Genomic DNA, 16,252 nt, shown 5'->3' on the forward strand with positions numbered 1-16,252 from the left:
ATAAAATGACATAAGGTGTATAGTATATCTGGTGCCAACCAAGCAAGTGTGGGGAGTCCTTGTCTAAACAGAAGGGAGCAGTCAGATACGTAGAGCCTTTAGAGAACACAGAAGGAGTTCACTAAGGCTTGGAAGCTGTCAGTAGGTGAAGAGGACATGAACTCATACACACAAACTGATGGTTCCAGCCTGGCTAGTAGCAGACATCAAATTAGAGATGAATTGGTGAGAGAATTGAGGAGGAAGTTGGAGATCTAAGGTGGAGTTGGAATGGGAAGTATACAGTTGTGTTCTCATGACACTGAAGTGACTTTCTTGGTTTCACAGAAAGAGAGGTGGTAACAATTGAGTGGCACCTGGTGGCAGGAAATCTAGTGAGGTGACTTCAGTGGAGAATGACCATTTTGAGTTTAGGTGTAGATTTATTTAATCTAGAAATGGAGTTTGTATAGACAGGAAATTTATTTCAGTTCTTTTAGAATTAAAAGTATTTCCTAGCTTTCTGCTCTCTGACTCTTCCATTTTAATTCCTTCAGAATTCCTAAGCAGTGATCTTTTGTCAGATGAGATAACTCTTGGGTTTGGCACTGATGATGAGGTCTATGTCTATTAATACTTCTGTGATTTTCAGTTGGTTCAATAAGAGGACATATTTAGCTGTGGTTAGTAAAGAGATTCTTTGAAACACTTTTCTTGCTTTCCAGAATATGAATAGCAGCCCAGGAGCAGGTCCAGAGAGTGAGCACCCGAAAATCAAGCCTTCCTCATCTGCCAATGCCATTTACTCCCTGGCTGCCAGGTAAGTATACTCCAGCTATGTTTCATTTGGTGCATCCTCTTTCTTTTTTTACTTCGACACGGCCTCACTAGGTAGATTCTGCTGACCTCAAATTCAGGTGTGACTGGTACATGCCTTTTACCTTATTATTTTTATTTTATGTGTATGAGTGTTATGTCTGCATGTAGATAAGTGCACCCATGTCTTGCAATGCCCTTGGAGGACAGAAGAGGCTGTTAGATCTCCTGGAACTGGAGTTATGGACAGTTGTTAGCTGCCATGTGGGTGCTGGGATTCGAACCTGGGTCTTCTGCAAGAACAGTCAGCGTTCTTAAACTGCTGAGCCATCTCTCCAGCCCTTTTACTTATTTATTTATTTTTAATTTTTAAATTTTTTTCCAGAGGTGAGGACCAAACCCAGGGCCTTGTGCTTACTAGGCAAGCACTGTACCACTGAGCTAAATCCCCAACCCCTTATTTCTTTTTTTAATTCTTACTGGGCATCAGCTTTCTGTTTAGTTGCTTCCTGTCTTTTATTCTTCCAACTTTCTTTAGGCTTAATTTGACACTTTTCTAGTATCGTGAGATGAAGGTCAAGTTGGACTACTTGGACTGCAGTAGTAAAACAACACAGAGTAGGTTGTTTTTGTTTTTGTTTGTTTGTTTTTTAATTTTTATTTTATGTGTATTCGTGTATTGCCTGTGTGTAGGTAAGTGCACCCGTGTCGTGCAATGCCCTCAGAGGTCAGAAGAGGCTGTCAGATCCCCTGGGACTGGGGTTACGGACAGTTGTTAGCTGCCATGTGGGTGCTGGGATTCAAACCCTGGTCTTCTGCAGGAACAACTGGTGTTCTTAACCGCTAAGCCATCTCTCCCGCCCCAGAGTAGGTTGTTTAACAGGAGAGATTTATTTCCACAGTTCTGGAGTCTGGAAGTCTGGGATCAGGTGCCTGTGTGGTCTATTTCTGGTGAGGGCTTCTTCCTGGAATACAAATGGCTGCCACCTTGTTTGACTCTGTTCCTCCTTGGTGCATTAGGTGCAGAGAGAGTGGAAGGGAGGGAGAGGCAGAAGAGGGTGAGTATGCAAGAGAATGAGGATTATGTATGTGGGAGCCTGAGAACAAGTTCTCCATGGTCTTTTCCTGTTAAACCTCTGATCCTGTTAGATCAGGACCATCCTTACGGACTTACCCAACCTCAATATCTCCTTAGTAGTTTCATCTCCAAGGCAGCACAGCTGGAGGTTAGGACTTTAAAATCTGGATTTGGGGTAGAGGGCAAGTGCTCATTCCAGCTCATAACATGTTTGGCTACAGTTTGACACATCATATTTATGTTACCATTCAGTTCAAAATACATGCTTCTTCCATGGATAATTTCTTCATTGATTCATGAATTGTTTATGTGTTGCCTGATTTTTTTAAACATTCAAAGATTTGCTACTTACTTTTCTCTTAACTGCTTTCTGGATTCATTTTGCATAGAGACCATATTCTTCATTGACTGGTTCATGGTCAAATCTAGTAATACCTATTAACACCTTTATTTCATGAGAATGTTTATACTACTGTTGTTGGATGTCACACACATACATATACACACACACTTGGGACAAGTGTATTGTGTTTCAATCTTCTCTCAGACTAAAAAAAATAAATCTACCTGTTACAACAGGTAACAGAACTGCTAAATGCTCCCCTTGGGTGTGTAGTTCAGTGGTAGATCCCTAGCACTTAAAAAAATAATTGTGAATTTATCTTTTGCCTTTTAATTCTGTCCACTTTTATTTATGTATATTTAGGATACTAAAAATTTACATTTTACCATAACTAAAATGGTAAACATAGTGATGAAGTGTCATGCTTTCCTCTGTAGTTTTAACTACTTACCTGCTTTGTGTCTGTTTTGCCTTATATTAAAATTTAGGTGTTATTTATTTATTTACTTATTTTTATCATTCTACAGCCCAAGTTGGCCTTGAACTCACAGAGATCCACCAGCCTCCACCTCCTGATTGCTGGGATTAAAGATGTGCGCTGCCATACCCGGCTGTAAAATATAGTTATTTTTGCATGACCTTTCTCCACTTTTTTACTCCAACTTTTCTCTCCTTATATTTAAGGTGTATCTCTCATAAGCAGTGTATACATGTTGGCTTATTTCCTGCCTGGTATTCTTTGCCTTAATTGGAATAATTGGACCTACTTGCTTCCACATTTTTCCAATTTTTCTCTTGGTATCCTGTTCTCTCTACTCCCACCCCACCCCCGGGTTTCACTATGCAGCCTTGGCTAGCTTGGAACTTGCTGTGTAAACCAGGCTGGCCTCAAACTCATGGAGATCCAGCCTTGGGGTGCTGTGATTAAAGGTGTGCATCACACCCAGCTCTCTTTTCTTATTGCCTTTTGTTTTTACTTTTGCTTTTACCTTTCTTGCTTTTTTTGGGGTGGGGTGGGGGAGGCTTACAATATTTTTATTATACCAGGCAGATTTAGGTCTACTTCGATCACTGTTCTTTACCTATGATTTTTGGCCTCCCATCCTCAAACGTGCAGTCTTTTTCCCTGGTCCACAGAGAACAACTTGGGATCTCAAGTTGAGCACCCCTAAGGATGGAGCTTACTCTGAGTTCCAGGGCCATCTTTGTTTTTCTTTCTGTGTCTGTCTTTGTTTCTGTTTTATACTCCTAGGGATTAAACCCAAAGCCTTCAGTATGCTGGACAAGTGCTCTATTGTTGAGCTATACTGCAGTCTTAATTTTTCTTTTTCTTTTTTTTGGATGGAGCTGGAGAGATGGCTCTGTTAAGAGCACTGGCTGCTCTTGCAGAAGACCCAGGTTTGAATCCCAGCATCCACATGGTGGCTAACAACTGTCCGTAACTCCAGTTTCAGGGGATCTGATGCCTTCTTCTGTTCTGTGGGCATTGTATGACACGGGTGCACTTACATACATGTAGGCAGTGTACTCATACACATAAAATAAAAATAAATAAATCAAAAAAAGATTTTTTTTTTAATGATCTCTCTTTCTCTCCCCTCCCTTTTCCACCCTCTTCATCTTCGTTTTTTGCACTCCCTTCCTCCCCATCCCACTTCAGTAGTTATTGAACCCAGGCCTCATGCATGCTAGCCAAGTCCTCTGTCTCTATGCGATCTTCCACCCACCCTCCCTCCCTCCCTTTTCCTTCTTTCCTTCCCTCCCTCCCTCCCTTTTTTTTTGGACACAGGGTCTCCCTATAGCCCCAGATGGCATGGAACTCACTATGAAGACCAGGCTGGCCTCTATTTCACAACAATCCTCCTGCCTCTGCCTCCTGAGTGCTGGGATTAAAGGTGTATGCTGCCACACCTGGGCCTAGGGAAAGTTCTTAAATAAGATTTCTAAAACTAAGAGTATGTACATTTGTTGAAATGTTTTGTTGAATGACACCCCATAAGATTTAAACTATCTTATTTCTGTAGCTGTATATAGGAAGGTATCCGTGTACTCCCTGCACCTTCATTGATTATATCCTCTTAAAATGGTTGGAATAAGGCAGAGACAGGCGAATCTCTGTGAGTTCAAGGCCAGCCTGGTCTACATAGTGAGTTCCAGGACAGCTGAAGCTACAGGGAGACCCTGTCTCAAAAAGACCAAAAAAAAAAAAAAAAAAGGTTGGAATAATGGCTGGGTGTGGTGGCGCATGCCTTTAATCCTAGCACTTGGGAGGCAGAGGCAGGCAGATCTTTGTGAGTTCGAGATTGTGAGTTCGAGACCAGCCTGGTCTACATAGTGAGTTCCAGGATAGCTGGAGCTACAAAGAGACCCTGTCTCAAAAAGACGAAAAAAAAGGTTGGACTACCCCCCATGAAAACTTTGCTACCACTGAATTATTGTTTTATTGTATTTGTTTTGTTTAAACTCTCTGACTTCAACTGTCACCCTTACCTAGCATATTTCAGAACAGGTCTTAGGCACTAGTATACTTCTACCTCATGACTTCCAAGGATTACACAACCGTATGGTAGATATTTGATGAATTTTAAGAAAGCATACATATGTGTAATTTTTCAGTAATAAAAATAACATGACAGGCATGATGGCTTACACCTACTATCTCGCACTTGGAAGGTAGAGGTAGGAGGATCAGAAGTTTAATGCTGGGTTCTGCTACATAGTTTAGGGCCAGCCTGGGCTACATGAAACTCTGTCTCAAAATTCTGCCCCTTCCCCACATAGTAACATGCAGACTTAAAAAAGACTCAAGTGAGGGGCTAAAGAAATGGTTCAGCAGTTTAGAGTGCTTGCTGCTCTTCAGAGGACCTATGATCAGTTCCCAGCCCCAACATCAGGTGACTCACAACTGCCTGTGACTCTAGCTCCAGGGGATGCAATGCCCAGTACCCTCTTCTGGCATCCATGGGCACGTATGTAATGCACAACCTCCCACCACCCTCTCCTCTCAAATGCTTGGGCACAAGCACACACATAATTTAAAAGTAAAATTCAGCCAGGCGTGGTGGCACATGCCTGTAGTCCCAGCACTTGGGAGGCAGAGGCAGGCAGATCTCTTAGTTCAAGGCCAGCCTAGTCTACATAGTGAATTCCAGTCCAGCTGGGGCTACAGGGAGACCCTGTTTCTAAATGAAACCTCTAGTGGACTGTTGTGCTCTGTTAGGTTTTTGTATGTTAAGTTTTTAAATATGCGTTGCTTTTATAATCAGGAAAACATTAAATACAGAAAGGGCTGGAGAGATGACTCAGTGATTAAGAGCACTGACTGAGGACCTGGGTTCAATTCCCAGTACCCACATAACAGGTTAAAACCGTAACTCCAGTTCTAGGGGACTCTGACACCCTCTCCTGACCTCTGTGGGCATTGCATGCCATGGGTGTGCTTAACTTACATACATGCAGGCAATATGCTCATACATAAAAAATTTAAAAAATAAATAAAAATAAAAAAAACCAAATACATAGAGACAAATAAATGCAAGTGCTCTTTGTAAAATGTTCAGAATATGAAAAAAAGGGAAAGGAGGAGACACACTTAAAATTTACACCAAGAAGCATTGGCATTGGGTGGGGTCATATTTCTTAACACAGTTGGTATTTTGCCTTGTCTCCTTTTGTAGGCTAGGGTAGCAGGAGAAGTTTTATTTCAGAAAGCTGAATGAGAATTACACAATATACGTTGCAGCAGCAAGATCTCTGAAGTAGGGGCCCAGGGATATAATTCAGTTGGAAGGTCCCATGTTTGATCCCTGAACTGCCAAAAAGTTTGTGAAATAAGAGTCGGAAGATCAGGATCTAATCTCAGAATTGATGCTAGCAACCATTTTTCTGGTAGGAAATGTTGAAGAGAAAAAACAGTTTTCCTCTAGAGTAGTACAGGAGAAAGCTTTTGGCAAGCTGTGTGCTCTTTGATGCCATAGGTAGATTTTAATCATTAAATTTGTATACATTTCTAGTAGATGGAAAGAAAACCACTTGCTATTTCTTGTTTTATGCCTAGTAAAAGAAAAGAAATATTCTCTAGAACGGGAACACGGTAATAAAACTTATTTGTAGATTGAGACTAACTGGAACCTGCTCCTTACGCCAGCTTAATACATCCCAAGCACTGTAGCCACACTCTGGTCAACTGAAAGTAGAACTTGTTGGCATGCTTTTTCCTAAATGCTTGCGGTGGCTGGCAGACTAGTTCACTAGCTTCCATGTCTTTTGCTTTGTCAGATTTGAGTTGTATCCATTTTGAACCTACATACTTCGTACTTAAGTTTTCCAGTTTAATTTCTTTTTCTGTTTTACATTCTTCCAGGCCTCTTCCTGTGCCAAAACTGCTACCTGGGGAGCAGGGTGAAAGTGAAGAGGACACAGAATATATGACTCCTTCCTCTCGGCCTCTTGGGGTTCAAAAGCCAGACTCAAAACGGCCTTTGGAGACATCTCAGAGTTCACGGTACATTCACAGCAACCCCTTTTGGGGCCAAATATCATTATGTGGATAATTCACTTAATGGGACTTACCTGTGTGGCTTATCACTTGCACATACTGTTACCCAGTCACTTATGTTTCCTCAGTTGTGCAGTGATCTCCAAAAAACATGCTTCCTTAACTTTACAGGAGTCACTCTACAACATTTATTAGTGAGATTGATGCAAGGAGAATGTGTTGTTTTGAAAGAATTGGGGTCTGGGACAGTTATCAACAGGTTAGCCTATAAGTTGGCAAAAACCAGTTTTGTTTGTGAAGACCATTATTGCTCTTGCTTTCTGTTTCAGACCATGTGATTGTGACCAACAGATTGATAGCTACACATATGAAGCAATGTATAATATTCAGTCCCAGGCAACATCTGTCACAGAGACCATTACCTTTGGTGAGTAGCCTATCTGCTGCTTAGCAATTGATGTGCCTCATGTGGGAATACATGTCTATACGGTCAACACTTGGGTGGTTAGGACAGGGCTGCAAGTTTGAGGCTAGCCTGGGCTACATAGCTGAGACTGTATCTCAAGAATAAGAAGAGAAGTTCTCCAATATTTGGCTGAGATAACTTGAGATAAGAAGAAAATTATTTTCAGTATTCTTGGGCAAAGTACCTTTGATTCATGGACAGAACTGCTCCACTTCTCTATTTGCTTTTCAGACAGCTAGTTCCTAACTCTGCTTTTTCCTCTTCTGAAGGCCTGGAGCTGTTTTTATGTTTTATGGCCTGGACCTGCTGTGCTGGCAGCTCTCTTTTTTGCCCCATTGCATTGATGAAATTCTTTTGTGTGTGGGTGGTGAATACTCAATTCCCATGTTAACTAGTTTACCAAGTTGAAAGTTCAAGAAGCCTGCACACATAGGGCCCTTTGGCTGATTTTCTGAGGTGAAATACAGATAGAATGCTATAAAACAGCACTTGAGTCTCTGGCATCAGTAGTTATTAACCTTAGCAAGAGTAACTGTTGACATGTTCAACAAGAGAGCTTGTGCAGATTTTATTTCCTCTCTATCTATGGGAGCCCCACATGGTATTTGGCCCACAGTAGACAATTACTCAACTATCAAATTAAATGAATAATTGTATGCCTGCAAGAATGAACGAATGCCTCTGGACTAATGTGTGTTAGAAGATGATGTATGTCAGGAGAGGATGATAGCTTTACCAACTTTTCTCCAGGAGAAGGAAATTTGGTTACAGCTAACACCAGCACTGGTCCTGAGGAATCCGAAAATGAGGATGATGGCTATGATGTCCCTAAGCCTCCTGTGCCGGTTGTGCTGGCTCGCCGAACTCTGTCCGACATCTCTAATGCCAGTTCTTCCTTTGGCTGGTTGTCTCTGGATGGTGACCCTACCACAAGTGAGTCTCCAGGCTGCCTTGGCTTATCTTGAATTTCTGTTGAGCTCCTGAGTTATAACTGAAACTCATGACCACCTCTGGTGGCAGTAAATTATTTGGTGGAAGTAGTGAATTGTATACTATGTCTAAATGTAGGAAATCTGGTCTAGGGCCTATATTAGGAAGCTAAACCCTGCAGGTAGTCCATAAAGCACACCTCCTACTATAGAGGGGGAAAGCAAGACTTAGCTCATCTTTTTTTTTTTTTTTTGAGCCAAGGACCGAACCCAGGGCCTTGTGCTTGCTAGGCAAGCGCTCTATCACTGAGTTAAATCCGCAACCCCTACTTTTTAGCTCTTCTAATGCCTTGTCCCACTGAGGAGTGTTCTGCTGTGGGGCCTGAGCTGCCCCAGCATTGTCCCCTGATATCCAGGGCTGTTTTTGCACCTGTGTCCTGGTGGGGTAAGAGCCAGAATTTCTGTCACTTTGGAAATTGAAGACAGCTTTCAGGACATTTGGTAGAAAAGATATAGTATTCAGTTGCCCATATAGGTGGGGATCCCCACCCAACCTGGCTTACTGTTTCTTCACTGCAGTTTAGACTGTTTTGTCTCTGTATTTGTAGAAAGAGAAATTTTGTGTGTGAACTTGTTGCTAAGTTTAACAGACAGTATAGGTATTTTATGCTTCTCGTAACAACAGTTACTGTTAACAGTACAGGTGCATGGTATATTTAGAAGGTCTTTCCCTCTGGGGTAAGAGTCTAAATCACAAAACTCTAAAACCCAGATTTTAGGCTGGTGATTTAGCTCAGCAGTAGAACACTGACCTGGCATGTGTGAGACCCTGGGTTCAGTCCTAGCACTGCAAATAAATAAAACCCAACCAGGCATGGTGGCTCACAACTATAATCTCAGCACTCAGGAGACTTAGGATAGCTGAGATCAAGGCCAGCCTTGTAACAGAAGACCATATTATTAGCTTATTGTTACTGTTGCCACTAAATAAGGATTTCCCCAGACTTGCAAATATTTCCTTTTCCTATTTCTTCTAGACTTCAGTGAGGGTTCTCAAGTTCCTGAGCGACCTCCCAAACCATTCCCTCGGAGAATCAACTCTGAACGAAAAGCAAGTAGCTGTCAGCAAGGTGGCGGTGCCACTGCTGCTCCTACCACCACTGCTCCCTCACCACAGCTCTCCAGTGAGATTGAGAGCCTCATGAGTCAGGGCTACTCCTACCAGGACATTCAGAAAGCTTTGGTCATTGCCCACAACAACATTGAAATGGCCAAAAACATCCTCCGAGAATTTGTTTCTATTTCTTCTCCTGCCCATGTAGCCACCTAGCACATCTCTCCCTGCCATGGCTTCAGAGGACCCATGAGCCGGGCTTTTACTCAAGGAGCACCTAGAAGGGCAGAGACTTCTTTCAGGACGTCACAGCGAGGACCTGCCTTTTCTTTGGGTATCACACACCCATGGTTCCAAGATTTCAAAGCAGTGGAATGAAAATGGAGCAGCTAGTGTGTCTCATTGTTGTATTGGTCTTGAGAGTGCATTTGCAGTCCTTCAGTTCCCATTGGGAGAGAGTGTGGGTGTTTATTAGTCTACAAGGGAAACAGTACAGAAAGCAGCAGGAGTATTGTGCTGTAACCCTAGTTAAGGACTTAGGACTTTCTTGGGTTAAGGGTGTGGCAGTGTGTGTCTGTCTGTCTCTGTCTGTGGTTGTATGTGTCCTGTGATTATAAGATTATCCTGCTGTGTGTGTTAATCCCAGGTGGGGAGTTAGCACAAGAGTTTCAGGAAGGATTCTTTAAAGACTTCCATCTACTGTGGTATTGCACCTATCCCTAGTGTGTGTTACAACCTCAACACTCCCCTTTGGCTTAGATTATCATGTGCTTAGTTAAGTCTTATATTTTTAGAACACCCTCTTGTCCTTTCCCCTGGAAACACCTTCTCCCACCATCTCCTCCTCATTGGTGTTCTTTGGGCTTGCTATGATCAGCCTTACTGAAGCCAAGCAACTTATAGGATATTCTTTATAGTGTGTGATGGTGTTTGTTTTGTTTGGTAGAGATAGGTGGGAAGGAAAGTACTATTCTGTGGTTATAGTCATGATTGATATTAGCAGCTAACACTGGTCACTCTAAAAGTTCTGTTTCTATAGGAGCATTGAATTTGTTAAAATAAGATGTTTGAATTATTCTAATTACCTAATGACTGACTTGAGATAGAGCCTTCAAAATATATTCCATGTCCTCCCCAGGAAATTGTCTGTTGGGAGTCTCTTGCCTTGGTGCCAGGTATGTGTTGCGATACAGGTCATGAGTCTTTCTACCTAACAGGAATGGAAGAACATTAGTTTCCAGGATGGCTTTCTGGCTCAAGTACCATAGAACTTTTAGGAAGCTTTAGTCATGTGCTATTTAGATACACAGAATAAACTATAAGGACTTACTTGTAGTCTTTCTTCCCAGTGAATTAATTTCAGCTTATAAGTTTCTCTCTTTGAATAATTCAGAAATTATTTCTTTAAGGAATGGGAATAACCGCCCACGATTGCACAGTGTTTGCTGATGATTAGCAGCTTTCCTACATTGGTACCACCCAGGGACTTTGTTTTTTCTTGTGCCTAGAGCTTTGGGAATAATGTCTTTTTCTTCTTCCTTACCCTTTTCTTAGGTCCTAAGTGTAATTACTACGTTATCCACAGTAATTATACATCATTCATAATATGGGGCAACATAGCAGTTTGTATAATTAGAAGTTCTTAAAGATTTGGAGTCCAGTTTGGAGACCTGCTTCTCAGTTCCTGTAACTACTTCTCAGTGTCGCCTTGGGTTCAGTTAGTTCTCTGACAAGAGAAGCTTGATGACTTCCTTTGCAGCAGTTCCCTTCCTCCTTGTCACAAGCAGTTTGGCTTTCCAGTGAGTCTGCTTTTGTCTTTAGGTTCAGGCAGAAATGACCCACCTCAAATCATTGTTCTTTCCAGTCTTGACATCTTTAGAACTAAAACCTTTTTTAACTCCTCTCTTGGCTTCTGGCTCATCCAAGGTCTTTGAGTTTTATCCTGTTGCCTCAGAGCTATTTTGGTTCCTAGAGCAAGCAGTACAGGACCTTCTGTTGACTTGCCATGGTTACCCAGAGCCTTTCTGTGTAGCAGTAAGTAGGAAGCAGTAGCTTATATCCACTCCAAGAAGCTTACAGCATTCAATATTGTATTTTGTTTGAATATTGAAGGCCTAAGCCAGGCTTGATGGCATGTTCCTGTAATCTAAACACTTGAGAGGTAGTGGCAAGAGGATCACAGGTTCAGGGCCAGCTTGGGGCTATGTGAAATCCTGTCTCAAAACAGCAACAAAAATTGAAGGCCTAGACAAAGAACTAGAAAAAAAAATGTCTAGTTTCCAGTCTGTCTGTATTGTAATTTTTCTTTTCCTGTAGATATTACCCATAATCTGAAGCTCTATCAAGAAAGCAGGAGACTAGAGAGTTGGCTCAGTGGTTAAGAGCACTGGCTGTTCTTACAGAGGACGCAGGTTCGGTACCCAGGACCCATGTGGTGACTAACAACAACCTGTAACTCCAGTTCCAGGAGATCCAAGGCCCTTTTCTGACTTCTGTATCACATGGGCACTGTATCATATGGGTGCATTCATACACATACAATTAAAATAATTTTTAGTTGGGAATGGTGGGACATGCCTTTAATCCCAGCACTTGGGAGACAGAGGCAGGTGGATCTCTGTGAGTTCGAGGCCAGGCTGGGCTACATAGTGAATTCCAGGCCAGCTGGGGCTACAGGGAGCCCCTTTCTCAAAAAGAAAAAAAAAAAAAAAGACGAAACAAAAATTAAAATAATTTTTAGTTGGGAATGGTGGGACATGCCTTTAATCCCAGCACTTGGGAGACAGAGGCAGGGGGATCTCTGTGAGTTCGAGGCCAGGCTGGGCTACATAGTGAATTCCAGGCCAGCTGGGGCTACAGGGAGCCCCTTTCTCAAAAAGAAAAAAAAAAAAAAAAAATTTTTTTTAAATTTTTAAAAATTAAAGAGAAAGCGTTGGCTACATATCTTTTGCTGTTTCTGTCTCCAAGTCTTTTTGTGGAGGACTGAGGATGAAGCTCAGTTGGTAAAGTGCTTTCCATGAAGCCCTGGGTTCAGGCCCCAGGACTGCCTACAACCAAGTGTGGTGAGGCACACCCCCTAATCCCTAGCACTCAGGAGGTGGAGACAGGAGTACCAGAAATTCAAGGCCATTCTTGGCCAAATAGCACTAGGCCTGGGCTACATGAAAATGCCTCCAAAAGGAAACAAGAATCAAATCTCTGGAGATTACTGCCCATACTGTCTAGGCTAAGGATGGTTTTGTCCTTCCCTTTCCTGAGCCCCCATGTGGTTCTTTGAGATGGACCTGAAACTGGAAGTCTAGGTCCTTGTGCTGGACAGGCACATCTTTGATTGGCTTGGGTGTTGGTTTATCAGATATGTATCTGCAAGCATCAAAGTTTGGGACCATTTCCTTTGGTGCTCTCAGGACATGCTGGGGCCTGTACCTGGGATTACTCGGAAGCCTTAGAAAGGTTTCATGAGCTGCTCATTTTGGGTATCATCTCAAAACTTGAATTTCTTTTTCCTTTGAAGGCACCTATTTTATAATGCATTCTTTATCTTGTGTTTGTATGGCAAGTTATAATTCTTTGGCTCTTCTTCTGAGTTTGAGTTTAACTAAAAGTGCTCTTTCATAAGTTTTATTTTTGAGTTTTGCTATTTTTGGCAAACCTATCCCTTTTCCCCTGCCCTGTGTTACAACCAAGAAAACCACTTTAACCGGTTCCTTTTTCTCAAATTCATTAGGCTATTTGTTCAACCCAGGTCCTGCTTTCTCCATGTCTTCTTGAATTAATTTCCATAGCCTGCCTCATTGATGGGTCACTGTCTTACAGCTACCAGGACTGAACTTTTCTACCTGTCTCCCCGTCTCCTAAACTGAAGGTTCTTAGAGTAGTCTTAGAAACTCTGTGGGCTCTACAGTATACCTCCTTTTAGTTAGTAGACTAAGCAGCTTGTCATCGCAGCTGTACTGTTAATATTTATTTAAACAAAGATCCTGACCTGTGGCTGGCCGTTGTCTTACACTAGCTCCTGCTTCCTCTCTCCAACCCCTTGCTGCATGTTCTGCCCTTTTTCCGCTCTTTCTCTTCGTACACAGGCTCATCTGTAGGGCCCTCAGTGTGCGGTTATCATTCAGCTGATCTGTAGATTTTTTTATTAATTGGGGACAGGGTGGAGGGTGGAGAAGGGTCACTGTTGTTCATAGTCAAACTATTTATTTCCTCTGTAGGAAAGTAAAACATGTTTTATGGTCCAAACAGCAAACTTCTTACACATTAATTTTTGTAACACACCTTGCTTACAGACCAGACTAGGGACCAGCTATATATTTCATTAATAAGATTAGTTGTTTTCTATGGATGATCAGCAATGGTGTTAATGCAGAATGTTCTCCTACCTCACATCATAAAAATCAGAAGGTGGTGACCTACTCAGACTTTCCTTCTTACTACTGGTCTTTAAGACTCTGGAATGGTCACTTCACAGAATGGCAGCATACTGGCCATTGTCCTGGTTTATAGCAGTGTTGTGGGGTTTGTTGTTTGGGGGGAGTTGTTGTTTTTTTTTTTGTTTTTTTTTTTTTTTGAGACAGGCTCTCCTTGTAGTCACAACTGGCCTGGAACTCACTGTATAGACCAGACTGGTCTCAATCTTGGAATATGCCTGCCTCTGCCTCCTAAATTAAAGATGTGTGCCACCACACCCAGCCCTTGGCTGTAGCAGTTTGGCAATTTTAGCAAATGTTTAAGTGATTGTCATGTGTCAGAAATGTTAGCTGTGTTCTTCCTTGCCATCACATGGTGGTTTACTGGCATTGGGAGTTACGCACAGACTGTCTTAATTCTGTTTTGCATTTGATTGTGCATGTTTTTATTCATAACTCTTTATAGAGCTGTCCTGGTTAACACTGGTCCAAGACTTTCCTTTTGACCCCTGTTGTCTTCCTGTAGCTTTGATAATGTCTGGGAGATTCTCTTGTGTATACCTCATGGATTATCTACTTTTGTTACAAATTTCAGTGGAATCTCTTGTGGGTTCGTAGTATATTGGCTGCACAATGGAGCATTAAATGTTTAAGCAAAGCCTTTGCCTGCAGTCTCCTTTCTAATCTAGTGCCTTCTTGATCTTTTACTGAGCTGCTTTTATCCCCAGTTCCCCTTGTTGGGAAGATTTCCTTTTTACCATTCTGGGACTTGTTACCATCTCCAAACAATTTGGAATTTGTTTCCCTGTCTTTCAACAGTCTTTGTACCTAACTTAATTCTGTCTTTGAAAGGGTGAAAGGGTTGGAAAAGGATGAACACCTGCTTTTCAGTTTGGTCTTCTAGGAGCCAGTCAGAAACAGAGACTGGATTCTGTCCATGTTCTAACAACAAGCCTTCCCAGAGCAGGGAGCTTAGAGGTACCAAAGCCTCATGTCAACACCTTATCATCTCCTGGCACCTAAGCTTCAGAATTCAACCAAAGTACTCTAGCACTGCATAAAGCTGTGCTGATACTACTTTGATCTCAGTCCATACATGAGCTGTCCTTCTTGAGGAATTCACACAGCCGTTTAATGCATGGAAGACCCAGGGTCAAGGTTGTATATATATATTTTTTTGTCTTTCATGCTTAAGGATCCTTTGACCACAAGAAATACTGAAGCTAAAGAAGAGACGGTGTCATTAGTAGGATACATGCCTTTCATGGAACCGAGGACAGAAGTTGAGTTGGTTCTTGCATATTGCCAGGCTCGAAAACTTTTTATATTTAGTCCTTCCTATTTCACAACATGTTTGCATGGGTGTCCCCCCCAAAGAGCACCCCAGTCCCCAAGTTCACATGATCTTTTTATAATGAACACAGTTCTTTAAGAATAATATAAAAACCTAATAACTCCTGAAAAGAATGGGCCTGAGTAAAACCCATATTTGGATTCCACAGACCACAGGCCAAGGCATCCTCTGAAGGAATCATGTAATGGGCCTTCTGAGGGTGTCTATGCACCAGGCTAGAAATTGTAGAGCAAACCTGACATTCTAGTACTTGGGAGGTAGAAGTAGGGGTGTTAGGAGTTCCAGGTCAGCCTTGGCTACACTCCAAGCTGAAGGCCAGGCCAGACTATATGAAAGTTTTTCCTTTGTTCATTTAGAATATTGTTTCATCTTCATTTCCAGCAACAGGTAAAGCAGTAGCACCATCTGTCAGTGCATGATTGTAGGTGCTCTCTTAGCGTATCGCTGGTGGAGTAGTTTTACGCCAACGGGTCTTTTTTGGCTCTTCCTCTGCATTCTTCTAAGTCTGTTTGGTTTGAGGGTACAGTCCATCACTGTGGGGAAGTCATGGAGGTAGGAGCTTGAGGCAGCTGGTCACATTGTATCTGCAGTCAAGAAGCAGAGAATGATAAGGGAAAATACACTCTGCCAGCACATTGATTGAAGGTCCATCCCCTAGTGGACCTTCCAGGAAGAACAGAGAGGTGCTGCAGACAGGCAGCAGTGGCAGGCTGGGAGCTTCTCTGAAAAGAGATAGACAAAAAGGACTTCTGTACTAGTAGCAAAGTTCCTGTCCTATTGAGATGGAAAAAGCACATGTCTGGTCATTGAGGAAATCCCTGTATTTATTTAACTTACTCCAAGTTGCTCTCGCAACTTTCTTCTTTGTGTCTTATTTTTCTTCTCCTTAGGAGTCTGGGCATGCAAGATTTCTTTATTCCCCTTTAGTCTGTTCCTGGGTGGCATTTCTTAGCTTCCCTTCAACTTCAGATCTTTCATATTAGAATGCAGATCACGGCTTCCACTGTAACCACTACCTTTAGGCTTGACTCTCCTGGTTTTAATGCTGGGCTACCTGTTCATCCTGTGAGCTCTTGATCTGGTTCTGCAGCCCCACCCCCTTCTTGCATGTCCTCCTGTGAGGGAGCTCTGCAGCAATGTTCTTAGCTCTGCTTTCCTAGGTACCACAGACACTGCTTGGCTAGAAGCAGAATAGATAATCATTGGGATATTTGCCAGGATACAGAAATTCCAGTGAAGAGTAGAGTTTTTGCTCTGAGCTCTTTG

The 16,252-nt window shown here is 42.3% G+C and overlaps 1 protein-coding gene across 1 annotated transcript in view; it reads left to right on the top strand.

Moving 5' to 3' along the window:
- Positions 1 to 10,856, top strand: part of Cbl (Cbl proto-oncogene) — an 84,434-nt gene extending 73,578 nt beyond the window's left edge. The window contains exons 12-16 of the mRNA XM_008825983.3: positions 705 to 799; positions 6,580 to 6,720; positions 7,044 to 7,141; positions 7,931 to 8,113; positions 9,147 to 10,856. Of these exons, the coding sequence (XP_008824205.1) occupies positions 705 to 799; positions 6,580 to 6,720; positions 7,044 to 7,141; positions 7,931 to 8,113; positions 9,147 to 9,439 (810 nt within the window). The 3' untranslated portion in view covers positions 9,440 to 10,856. The remainder of the gene's footprint in view (positions 1 to 704; positions 800 to 6,579; positions 6,721 to 7,043; positions 7,142 to 7,930; positions 8,114 to 9,146) is intronic.
- Positions 10,857 to 16,252: the final 5,396 nt, after the last annotated feature.

The sequence above is a fragment of the Nannospalax galili genome, unplaced genomic scaffold (genome assembly GCF_000622305.1).
Source record: "Nannospalax galili isolate Female #2095 unplaced genomic scaffold, S.galili_v1.0 scaffold229, whole genome shotgun sequence".
Taxonomy (NCBI): domain Eukaryota; kingdom Metazoa; phylum Chordata; class Mammalia; order Rodentia; family Spalacidae; genus Nannospalax; species Nannospalax galili.